The 12,595-nt window shown below is 40.7% G+C and overlaps 1 protein-coding gene across 2 annotated transcripts in view; it reads right to left on the bottom strand.

Moving 5' to 3' along the window:
• Positions 1 to 2,092: 2,092 nt before the first annotated feature.
• The window catches only part of ZFAND6 (zinc finger AN1-type containing 6), a 30,030-nt gene continuing 19,527 nt past the window's right edge, over positions 2,093 to 12,595 (bottom strand). For both annotated transcript variants that reach the window (XM_065733971.1, XM_065733972.1), the window contains exons 3-6: positions 11,784 to 11,895; positions 9,535 to 9,635; positions 3,659 to 3,772; positions 2,093 to 3,044 (exon numbers count right to left, since the gene is read on the bottom strand). In XM_065733971.1, coding sequence (XP_065590043.1) covers positions 2,896 to 3,044; positions 3,659 to 3,772; positions 9,535 to 9,635; positions 11,784 to 11,895 — 476 coding nt within the window. In that variant the 3' untranslated portion in view covers positions 2,093 to 2,895. The remainder of the gene's footprint in view (positions 3,045 to 3,658; positions 3,773 to 9,534; positions 9,636 to 11,783; positions 11,896 to 12,595) is intronic.

Genomic DNA, 12,595 nt, shown 5'->3' on the forward strand with positions numbered 1-12,595 from the left:
GTAGTGATGAGAGCCCATCTGTGACAGCTCTTCCCTAGCAGCAGAGCCAGCTCACACGGTGCCATCTGGAAGGAGCTCTTGTTTAAAACAATACAATGCCCAGCACCAACTCCTGCAGAACTGCCTGTAAGCCAACTCAGTGTAGCTCAGGTGCAGCTCTGTTCCAATGAGCACTGAAAACATTTAACAGCATGGAGTTCCCCATCAGGTTACAGGAATGGTGTGTGTAAGCTGCTTACTCCAAGAAGAAAACGATCTTGAAAGTGTGCATCGAATACTCAGTGCACATCTTGAAAAAAGCAGATTTACGCAAGGGTTCTGCGGTGTTGTGAATGTGCTGGTACTAATTAAAATGTTCATCTGCCAACCTAGTGCTGATGACAGAATATGAAAAGCATCACTGGTTATCCAGATCGAGAAGCAGATCAACCACTGTGATAACACGAAGCCAAAGCAAACAGAGACTGGAAATCCACCTTTCCAAGTTCTTATATCAGTACCATATTATCTTTCAATATTCTTCACTCAGAGCAATCTGCACAAACCAGGCCACAAAAAAATTAGGTTATTTTGAGAATGATAAGTGTAGAAACAGAATTACCCAACAGTGACCTGCCTGTCACTACTGCCATCACACGGCCAGTCCAGTTTCCTCTTGGCGCAGTCACATTTCCTACCATATAATCAAGGGCCAGCAGTTATTGCTTCATAACAGGCAGCAGTAAAGGGATTACGTGAATTCCAAAGGCAGCTGCTTCTCTGCCCTTCCTTCTTCCAGGCTCTCTGATAGCAGAACTTACTAAACAATTGCTTCTCCCCATTGCAAAATCTACAGCGTCTCTTCCCTGCTTAGCACAGAAGGATCACTGCCTGAGGAAAGGCAGGTTTTGTTTGTTTGTTTTTTTTTTGGGGGGGTACAGGGAGAGGAAAGGATACTTTTAGAAAGAGACCAGAAATAGTAAAGAGGAAGAAGTTAAAAGGGAGAAGGGAAGAATTAGAGAAGAGTAAAGCAGTAGCTAAGAAAAAAGCAAACAGCTCTGAAAGAAGATGCTGCTGCTCTTCCATTCTGAGCACTATGCAGGAGGAAGTTCAGCAAATGCTCTGAGGAAATGCAAGATCTTTGACCCATAGGTGTAAACTGCTACTGAAACTTGGAGACACTCATCCCCTCCCTTTGCTACAAAACCCATGTGCTTCATTAACTGTGAGAAAGCCACTTCTGTGAGCACAAGGTACTTCATTTATTACTGGGTCTTGCAAATTACTCTCCACAGCTATCTGATAGAGAAAGCTCCTTTGCTGTGTAGTGTTTACGTGCTAAATGTAGCACTTTATCTACTAATTACCAGCCATAGATTTTAAAGAGCAGTCAGAATTTTAAAGGATGCAGCCAGCTTTGATTAAAAATTCAACATTTTAAATAAAGCCATGCAATCTCATTCATTTCACAAATGCTCAAAGGCAGCAGCAACTCAGCAAGTGCAATTTCAGCCAGGGATCAGTACCACCTGGAGAGGAATCAGTCCCACATCAGTGTACTGTTAAGCCCAGTGATAAGCAGCTCTGCCTGAATTTATCATGCTCCAACACAAACTGCTCCACCTTTACATCACGTGGATGACCGGGGTGGTACAACAGCGAGAAACACTCTGGTCTGACAAAACACACCATCTCAATTAGAGATGATCACTGAACGCTCTTACAAGGTGGTAAGAGTTCCCCGTACCCCCAGAAGAGGATTACTTACAAACCCACAGATCTGCTGACGCACACGGACGGTGGTTGTGGCAGCATTCCAAGTCGGAGCCTGTGGATGTCAAACCTGAGAACATCTCACTGGAGAAGCTGCCTCAGGAAACATTCTTCTGACTTCAAGGAAGTTTGTGCAGTGCTCTGTCACAGACAGCGGATCACAAACACCAGAGCAGTACTTTATAGGACCAGAGTGCCACGTGCACGGCCCCAGAACCTAACCACCAATAAAGCTGGAGACACTGCTTTTACCTGTGGGCACATCGTCACAGATAACCCTGCTCCTGCACAAAACATAAGATCAGACAGCAGCTGGCAGCAGGATGCGTACAACTGGGGCTCCAGTTTTGAGTTTGTTTTTTTTTAATTTTATTTAATCAAAGTTAAGACATGGATAAACATAAATACAGCACGGGTACTTCAGATCATTCTTCATATGTGTGTACAGACAGACTGATGGGTGTGATACCAATGAAACCTGCAGTCAGTGAAGTGCATACAGCCTTCCCCCCCATACACACAAACCAATTAAAAAAAACGAAAACAAACCACACAGACAATCTCAGCACACACTCTCATTACAAATGATTCATACATAAATAGGTAGAGGGTGCAAACAAGCTAATATGCAAACATGTATAACCTCTCGTTAATGGGAAAAAAACAGAAGCAGCCATAATGATTAAAATACATTCAGTTACTGATAACTAGTTGTGCCATACAAGGCATTATCAAAAAAAAGGAAATTGTGCTGCAGAGAAATGCTATATACAACAAGAAAATAAACTGCAAAGTTAACGCATGCATGTTTATCCTGGAAAAGCACAGCCCTCCAAATATTTTCTCCATGTTTGTTATAAAAGCCCTCTGCACTCAACTAAAATTAAAATGATCTTAAAAGATAATACTTGTAAAGTTTTACTTAAGTCTTCAGCCACAGAAAACTGCAATGAAAATAAATGTTCGGTCATTTTCAAAACAAAAAGGAACAAAAACAAAATCTATTCATCTGATGACATGCATGATTAAAAGGTCTAGGCAAGGTACACTGCTCTACATTCCTGGTGACTAAGGAAAAAAAAACTCAAGACAATTTAATCTGCAGATAGTCAAAGGATTTTGTATTCCAGCAGGAGCAGCAGTTCAGATCTTCTGGATTTTTTCCCCAACAACTACAGGATTCTCTTTTCTGATTTTCTCAGCAGCATCAGCTTTGTAATTGTAAGAGCAACTGTGTACATCTGAATAGCGGTGCATACCACAGTAAACGTTTCCACACCGACACTCGAACCCTGCGGACACAAACATCAGTTCAGGCATTTCAGTATTCTTAAGCATACCAGGTTGTCTTAAACCCTGAATGTGTTCACTCACTATCAATAAATCTGTCACCAGTGCCAATCAGCCAAAGGGAAGCTCTGCCGCAGAAAGCATAAGAATCACAAATAACACATTTAAGTAATTAAAGCAACATTTGACTTGACCGCCCCTACTGCACTATATATCAGTAAAAACACACATCCTTGGAGACTTCTGGATCACTTTCTTTGCTTCTGATCCTTCACCCTGCAGAACCCAAGCTTCTCAGACCCTTCCACTGACCCACTGCAATGATGGTTAGCAAATGACAGCCAGCTATCAGCCAACCCCCAGCTAAGCAGACTTCAAAACAATAGTATTTGGAATTACAAATTTAACTTAAAGAAAGGAAGCTGAAAAAAAATAAAAACCACAAATACATGAAAGACCAATCTAGTACAAGCCAGCTGGAAACTAAACTTGGGCAAAGGCTCTTTCAATTAACAGCATAAAGAAGTGACCGTGGCCCAATATGCCCTAAAAGGAGATGCTTTCGAAGTTCCAAAGCCCAAGTCTCTTTTTAAGAAGTGAAATGAGTATTTCTTACCAGTAAGTCCAACCTTCTTCCTGCACATGAAACAGCGATTCTTCTTCTGTTTTGGTATGTCAAGTGACTTGTCTTGTTCTTCAGGTGTAGGCTCTGCGTTCTCTGACACTGAAGCTAACAGTAAAAAGTTGATGAGAACATTGGAAAGACATTTCTCTCCTTTTCTTCTGTTTAATAAGCTAAAGCCCGTATTGTAAACTCAGGATGTGCAGTTAACAATTGTGCTGCAACTTCCATATCTGAAGTGCCAAGTACTCACAGCACTGATATAGAAACCCCTCTCTTCGAACCTTCAATCCAATTCAAGGACAGAATTCACTGAATGCTCATACAGAGCTCACAGCCTTAAGATACCAGAAATAAGAAGTTTGATATCCAACCCTTTATACACCAGAGTAGCTAAAAATAAGTTTAAAAATAGTCAGAGCTGCCAGATTTGAGGAGAGAACGAACATCCAGAACCAAGTGTTTCCCATCAGTGTTACTGGTCTGTTTCCTAAAACAGGAAATACAGAAAGAAGCTTTCAAGCAGCATTAGAAGCACTGTATATTATTAGGATGTGCTAAGAAAAATATTCCTTTCCAAATGCTTGCAGCCCTCAGCAAAAATATCTGTGTTCAATACCGAGGCCACACAAAGTGCAGTGTTTCAGAATGACCTCCACTACTCTGATGCTGCTCACCTCCATCTGCAGAGAGGAAGTCACTACTCTGACCACGAGTCACAGAACTACAGGAAGTACACTACTCTGGGACCCAAGAGGAAGGTAAATACCTCTCATTTTGAACAGATTTGTTAAAGTAGTCTGAAGGTTGTCTTAATGTCCTCTCACATACTAAAGAAAGCTTACAGGTTGCGTGGTAGAAAAACAAGTAATGGCAGTTACCTGCCTTATTCAGGTAAAAACAGAAACTGGTTGGTTTTCCTTAATATTTGTACACTTCTTACTTTTCAAAACAAAAATAGATACCAGAACAAACTTGATTTCAAGAACAGCTTGAGAGGTTTGCAGGATAAGCATAAAAGCAGCAAGGACTGAAGGTGTAAGAGTCACTGAAATGAACTTCCCATGTTTATTAATTCATTAAGAAAGCTTCACGCCATAAACTGGCATTTTGGAGCTAGCAACTCAGGCTTGCATTCCCTCTTCTAGCAAAATCCAGTTACTTCAATATCAGTTTTCACAGAAAGCCTCTGTAACTGCAATGCAAATTTAAGGAAAACTGGCACTGTTCCTTGCATAACAAGGCTCCCTAATATATACATAACTTATTTTCTTTGCGTGCAAGACTCTCACACTTGGAATAAAAAGGTTTTAATAGTATTTGAGGCCTGCTGCTGCTTACTGCTGAACTGAGTGGGAAGATTATTCCACTGCTGCCACAAGTCATTCTGTACCTACTGTAATAACCACAAAGTTTGCATCAGTTTGCTGTTGCTCAGAAGACAGATTTAACTGAAGAACCTCTTTGATAATCATCAATGTCCCAACTAGTAAGTCACCTTCAGATAACAGGGTGTCACAGTGCTCTGTCTATATACTAGGCATGACGAACACAATAGAAAAAAAGAGCCAGGTAAAAATGCAATACCACCCAGCTTGGAGTTGACAGGAAATATGCTGCAACCACTCCCAGCTGCTGTATTTTGTCTGGATTCCAGGATGCTGCTGCCTGCACTGCTGGGACCGGCTCCCTCCCTTCCCCCAGCCCCAGCCCTGCCTTCTGCTGGAGAACAGAAGCACCAGCAGTACCAGGACAAGCTGCCAACACAGAATAAAGCATGAAGAAACGCTCATTTCTCAGGAGCCGACAAGTTGTCCTGCCCAGTAGAAGTTCTTTGCTTTACACAGCGTGTTCCTAGCCAATCAAAACAGCCAGAGCCTGGATTTCCTCCTAGAGGCAGAAGCTTTCGCTGCTGCTTTGCTGTGCCAAGCCTGCTTGAACTTCAGCATACTCTGACCATGAAAACAACACCTTGGAGATAAAGCACACTCCAGTTCTTGTATCCCTGCAGGCTCAAGACAGAACTGCACACATTTGTTGTAAAGCTCCTGGCACCTCATCTGTTCGCTCCCCCCTCTGCCTGCTCTGGATGTTTTACGTTTGTCACCTCTACTACCAGGCAGAGCTTCTGAAAGAAAAAGGTCATTCCCACAGGGTGAGGACTAACAGCTATGTTTACCTTCTAAGAGCATCTGACCAAATCTAGGAAGAATATCCACTCCCCAAAAGGAATGAAAGACATGAAGTTAACCCTAACCAGAAGACTGCTACTAACTTTCAACAAGCCGAAGCAAAAAAGGCTTCTAAAGTTTTCCTCACTTGGGTCAGGCTAGCCTTCCCCTACCACAGCCAGAAGCAGCCTCAGATGTCAGCTGACAACAAATGAGCTATTCCTACAGATCATTAAAAAAATAAATTACTGTGCTGCTTGAGCAACCTTTGGAGTAAAGTAGATCTTAAGTTAAAAAAAACCCTAATCCAGTATAAATATTGAGAGACTCTGTATACAGTGTTAGAACAGAGACAACATTTACATAAGATAGCATTAAAATAAAAGCACACTTCCCTACGGAATTTAGTTTAAATCTTTATCATCATTCCCTCACTCCCTGGAGGATTCCCCCAGGGAATCAATATCACACATTTTCTGCTTTTTTGTCCTAAGTATACTCCACACCCGAGTCCCTGGTACCACCACAAAAACCTGAAGCATCCCTCAGTTCCACTCTAGTACTGCTTACTGAAACAGCCCTGATAAGGCCCACTGAAGTTGATAAACCTTTGGTTCAGCAGCACTCCCATTAGGTCCAGGTTATCTCCATGCAAAACGCTGCAAATATTTTTAATAAAGCTTTCTATTTAGTCAGCAACACCTCACAGAAAGAAAGAGAACAACCCTATAACGAAAACCAAGCAAGTGCAAAACCAGCTGACTTAAGAAGAAACATGAGTAGCCAGCTGAAAAGTGCACACAAGTTGGTTCAAGTCTGATTTCCTTTCAAAAAGTCTTCCAGAAATATGAAGTATGAATCCTAACCTGACTGCTTTTAAACTCATTAAGCCTAGAATAGTGAAACCCCTTTTTCACTCGCTTGCAGGCTTGCCAGGAGGCAGTCCAATTAACCCACTGCCTAACAAATAAGGAATCTTGACTGGCTAATTGTAACATGGCTGAAACACTGAGTGAAAGGTACAGCAGGCCACTAGGTAATCTAAAATGAGTTGGAGAGATGCTCAAAATAGAAGAACGATGCTAGAAGTCCTGGACTGTACCTATTTCAGTGCATTTAATTTTAGCCCACCTTTAATGATATGTTCATAAGAACAATAAATTAAATAACATACCTATTAGCTATTATCTAGTGTCTGGGCTTTCTGCACTAATCAGTAACTACAAGCAGTTTATTTTTCAGGATCATAAATGCTGAGCAAGTGATCGAACAGGAGAATTTCCCCCCCCACACACACAACCTCCATCCCTAGACAGTAATTGTAAGCTCTTAGTTTGGGACTCCCAACATGCTGACACATTTTTAATGCTACACAGGTAGGCAGTGCTAAGTAACAACCTCACATGTTCCTACTGCACTCTTCTCAGAAGCCTAAAATTCAAATTCTGAATGACATGGGAAACAAATTCTAGGATGAAAAATTATGACAACGCAATAAAACACTTTGCATTCAATATAAGATGCTTTCTTTCCAAACTTGCACTTTTCAAAGCAGAAGACTAAAACTGGAAAGGCTACATTTCATATTTTCAGTTAAGGGATAGCACAGAAGCAATCTTCAGAAAAATGGGGCTGACCCTGCCACAGTGAGTTATAAATAGGGACTGTAATTTAGAACTGCAATTACGTGCTGATGTTCTTAGTTTAGAAACTATTAAGGTACAAAGAAAAGGACACAGCTGAAACACTCTAAACACCTGACGTAGGTTGACCCTTGAAATGCATTCTGTAAAATGGGAATGTAGGAACATACCCTTGAAATCAAAGTTTCTAGTTCCTATCTTCTCTGAATTCTCAATATGAGAGAGAATGAGAGGGAACCTCTTATCTAACCTCTTTATCCAAATGTGAGATGAGACATTCTTCTCAAAGCTCGTAGGGTAAAGTCTTTTCAGAAGCCCAATTACAGAACAAGCATCAAAGATTACTTTAGAACACAATACTACTATTCTACCTCCAAGTGAAAGAGCAGTACATGCTGTAAAACCAGAGTTTCAACCTACAGTTAAGCCAAGCAAACATATGTCAACGAAAACAGTAATTCAGGATCAGGGTGGAAGAAAAAGAATCATGAGACTAACAGGCTCTGGAAGCTTTTGAAGTAGTGAGGAACTAAAAAAAAACATGGCAGTAGAAGGTGATCAGCTTAAGAAACTGACTTTATGTTGCCTGATAAGGGTTTGTTCTGATACTGATGTCACACGTGGTACCAAGACTATGTCTGACATATGAGGTCCCCTGCAAGGGACATACCTGTATAGGAGCTGGGTTACAGCAATGCATCCCAGGTTCTCTGTACTGCAGAACTAAGATGAAAGTAAAGCCACGTGTGTATTACTCAGAGGTCAAGATACACCTTTGAAAATCCACCTCCACTGTGCAAATATCTACAACTTAAGAACTATATGCCTTTGTAGCCCCTAACTTCTCTCAGACCACGTAAGGTCAGAGATGCCACTGATCTGTATAGTAAGAACATGCTCTGTGCACGCTGTCAAAGTTGAGGTATTTTCTTCCAGAAAACTTAAGTAACGGGTACCAGTACATACTCTTAAAGATGTATTCTGGATGCAAACATTTTTCCAGTAATCAACTTTGCAAAGAACAGTACAAAACAGTCTTAGCATTGAAACCTTTCCACCTCCCTGGTCACACAAAATGTAATTATGAAACTTAGAAGACTTTACTTAGCACAGGTAACAGTCAAAGCACAACTCTTATATTCTACCCTACAGAAAAAGGACAACTCTGATTTGGTAAAAATACCTGAAACACCAAACTTCAATAACAGAAGTTTCCAAATAGCCTGTATTTAGCTACTAAGAGAGACAGTACATTGTATCTGTGGGAAAACCTGAACTGCTATTTTAAGTCTGCAGAAAGAGAGTTTTATACACTGAAGCCTTAGCTGTGTCAGCAAAAGAAAACACAGAATACTTACTGACTTACCTTTTAGTGGATTACAGGCCTAAATAAACTTGGTATAATATCTGATTTCTGCACTTTCCTAAGAAATGCTATTAAACACTTTAGTTTTAAGTTGTGCAAGCTTGTACATAAAGAATCAAAGCAAAGCCCTCTACGTTGTAACAACAATAAGGATTTCAGGCCAGTCTTGTAATGATCCTTTCAGTTTCTTTTTTACAAGCAACCAGAGCGTGCTGTTCAGTAATTTTATCCTTGATAAAATATTACACTAAAAGTCAATCAAGTCCCCAGGCAAAAGGCTCTTCAGTAGATGTTTCACACTTATCCTAACACTTCTTAGCTATGTCATAACTCCCTCTGTTAGAAATACACTCAAACTTCCATGGTACTTGCCTAACCTGCAAGTTACTACCCTGAGATGTAATGCATTCTCAGAAATCTATCCCTGTGTAGTAGCTGTGGCACAGAGACTTAGCAATACATTCATTTGCGATGTGCATTTCCAACTTCAATTAACGCACTCGTTATTGAAATCAGCAATTAAAGTCAGAAGCTTCCAGTTCAAGACTCTGATATTAACATTATTTTTACATCCGATTTCACAGAACATTTAGTTCTGAGAATGGGCCATCTCCTGAACAGGAGTGTATAATGAACAGTCAAGGTTTTAAAGACATTGACAAGATCTGTCGCTGAAAGCCAGGCACCAACCTTGCAACTCTTCTGTCTCAGGTACTGTTTTGTCCACAGCTGTACTATCGGGTTGGGATGATGCTACAGATTCTGTTAAAAGTGACTGACTTGATACAGGGCTGAAAGGAAAAGAAACAGTCATTGTTTTGTTCTTTAAACACAAAACACGTCCATGTCCTATAGAGCATTCCTGAAAGAAATACGTTAGAGTAAGTCTTGACAAGACAGCATGTCAATACTTTTCACTTTGAAGTTGTTTCTGTGACGACTAACACAGAGTTCTACTAAGATTACTGGGCAATCTGAACTGATGAAAAATTAAACATCTCTGCATTCACACTGAATGCAATAAACCAGTTCAACAAACAAAAAATGTTATCCCCCAACCATTTAATGTATCCTTCCATAGAGAAGAAGCAACAATGCAACATTCAGTGCACAAGGATTTTTAAAACCCTCAGCCAGCAAGATAATTGTAGGGGAGCTACCTCTGGTGATCCAGTGATATGAACAAGAAAACTGCAGCATGTCAACGTTTCCAGCAATAAAGCAGCCACAGTTTTAGGCAGATCTTATATTTGTGCAGCATAAAACAGCAATGGTCAAGTTTCCCAACCCTGTCAGCCATACTGCTAAAACCAGAGGGGCAGCTGAGAAAAGACACAGTGAAATAACCTGGACAGTTATGGGAGACACTTAATTCTAGCAGTCAGACACAGCCAAGCTGATTAGCAGCAGCTCTTCTGTGCAAGAAGTCTCAGGTGAGGGGGTAATACCATCCACTTGCCCAATCTGCTCCTCCCCTTCTCAGGGATTCACTCAATGGAAAAAAAAAAAAAGGGGTTACCCAGCAGCCCATGATTTTACAAAGCCCTCCCAGTGGCCATAACACAACTGGGCATTGGGGAGGTCACTTTAATGGCCACGAGTCACACACAGCTCTTGAACTGTGGGTTTGATCACTTACAAAAACACACGTCTTGTTTTGCAGCTGTTTCCTCAGAGCTTCAAAAGGCTCTGTGAAGTATTACCAGAGACTGAAGTTGAATCCCCAATTTTATTTTGGAAAAAAGAAAAGGATGTTTTTCCTGACGTGCGAGGCTCAGGGCAACCAGCCATTCTTTCCTTGTATAACCAACAAGCTAGCTAGCCATCAAATACAGTCCTTTTAAATAAAGGTTGTGTGGGAAAACAAACCCAGTGCACTTCAACTGGTTCACCTCCGTGCACTGACCTGGATGACGATTCTTTCATTAATTTATTTTCAAAATATCTACTGTAATGGTATCAGGGTAAGACATTTACTTTCTACCTCAGTTAGGAATCCCAGAATAGAAAGAGCAAATACGGCACCAAGCACAGCGCCTATAAGTGCACTCACAAGCAGGATGCAAGCATGAGATAACACCTCCTATAAAAAGGTATGGAGTAGGAAACAGTCTGAACAGAATCAGTCAACAATAACTAATGAAACCAACTCCTGCTCGCCTTTGGTCTGCACTTCATTACATTTCATCTTTTAACCAGCAGTAGCGTTTACTCAGATTTTCATTTAGCTTCCATCATGCAGCTCACATTCCTCACGCCAGAAAGTGCTTGGGAAGTTTTTAAGTTGCATTTGGTTATACCAATCCATAACTGAAATACAGCCGCCAAGCAAATAAATATTTAGCTTCCACAAACAGAGAGCACTTAGTAAGTCTGAGTGATTTACAAGAGGACGTCTCCTTGAATAATCCAGTTGGAAATGACTTGCTTAATAAGACATCAATTCAGCTGTACAACTTGTACTACTTGTACTAGGATTTAGACATCCTTCCCCCTGCACACTCCATATTCTGCAGCCAATTTGTTTACACATTATTGCACATTTATGGGAATACTCAACAACTTTCTGCCATTTTTACAAAATCCTCAAGTGTCTGGGATGCAAAGAGCTCTCCTTTGGTAAGTACACAACTAACTGCAAACTGTAGAAGTCTAGTCAGATAAATCTCTACAGAACAGCATGAAGCTGGCAATGCTCCTATTTGAGGCTAAATTCTAAAGAGAAATTTACATTTGAATACATGTTGTAGCTAACAGATCGTCTACTATTTACTGTGAGATCCCATGCTTTAAATTTCTCAGTTAAATCTTAGATGCTTTCCTAAGCCAGGTCCTAGCATTTAATTATGGAGAATCAAAGCATACTTAATTTCATCATGCTGACTAAAACATTTCCACGCAAAAAAAAAGACAAAAGACAAAAGGCAAAAGCAGCTTACCTTGGCTGCATAGATGGAGATGAAGAAGAATCTAAAGTTGACTGGGTTTCCTGGGCACTGTCTTCTGTGCACTGAACTGGTAACGACTCAGTTATACTACTGACAGAAGTTGCTGTAAGAAAAGACACTAATGTAAAACGTGTTACACTACTTCCAAGGGTTACATAAACTACACAACACAATTATTCTTTGACCCCCACAACACCAGCCAGGAAAGTAATTCAATCTCAGTCTACATCATAATGAAAAGTAGTTTTACAAAAAAGTAATTATGTTTGGTCATATTTTGAACATGTTCTAGCCCCAGGCCCTCACAAGTTCCACAGCACAAAACTGCAAAACTAGAGCTTTAAAATTCTTACTATTTCCTGCTACTTAGAGCATCTACAAACGGCCTTCTCAGTACAAACACAAGTTCTCTAACATGACAGGTTTGGTAGTCAGGATGGATCTGTGAGACATAGTATTGCAGTATCTCAACATCTCCTTAGGATACACCAGGAAGTTGTACAACTTAGAACTCTAGGTTTCCAGTAATGAAAGCTGAAGCTTCAAAGTAAAAATGATAAGTAAAAAAAAAGTCTGCAAAAGAGCCCAGTGTGAGAAGCTTGGTGTTGATATCCAGCCAAGCCAGAATCGGCATTTTAGATTCTAGAGGGATGCACTTCCTCACACTCCTTCCCACAACAGGACATGCTGAAGTCTGAAAACGTGAAACAGAACAGAGAAAGGGCTCCTTCTCCCAAGGGAATCACCATTAACTGCCAGGGGAGAAGAGGTCTCCCAGCTTTTTCCTAGAGAGGGAATGTAGG

Source organism: Cyrtonyx montezumae, unplaced genomic scaffold (genome assembly GCF_038088225.1).
Source record: "Cyrtonyx montezumae isolate F1298 unplaced genomic scaffold, pur_monq_1.0 scaffold_17, whole genome shotgun sequence".
NCBI classification, from domain to species: domain Eukaryota; kingdom Metazoa; phylum Chordata; class Aves; order Galliformes; family Odontophoridae; genus Cyrtonyx; species Cyrtonyx montezumae.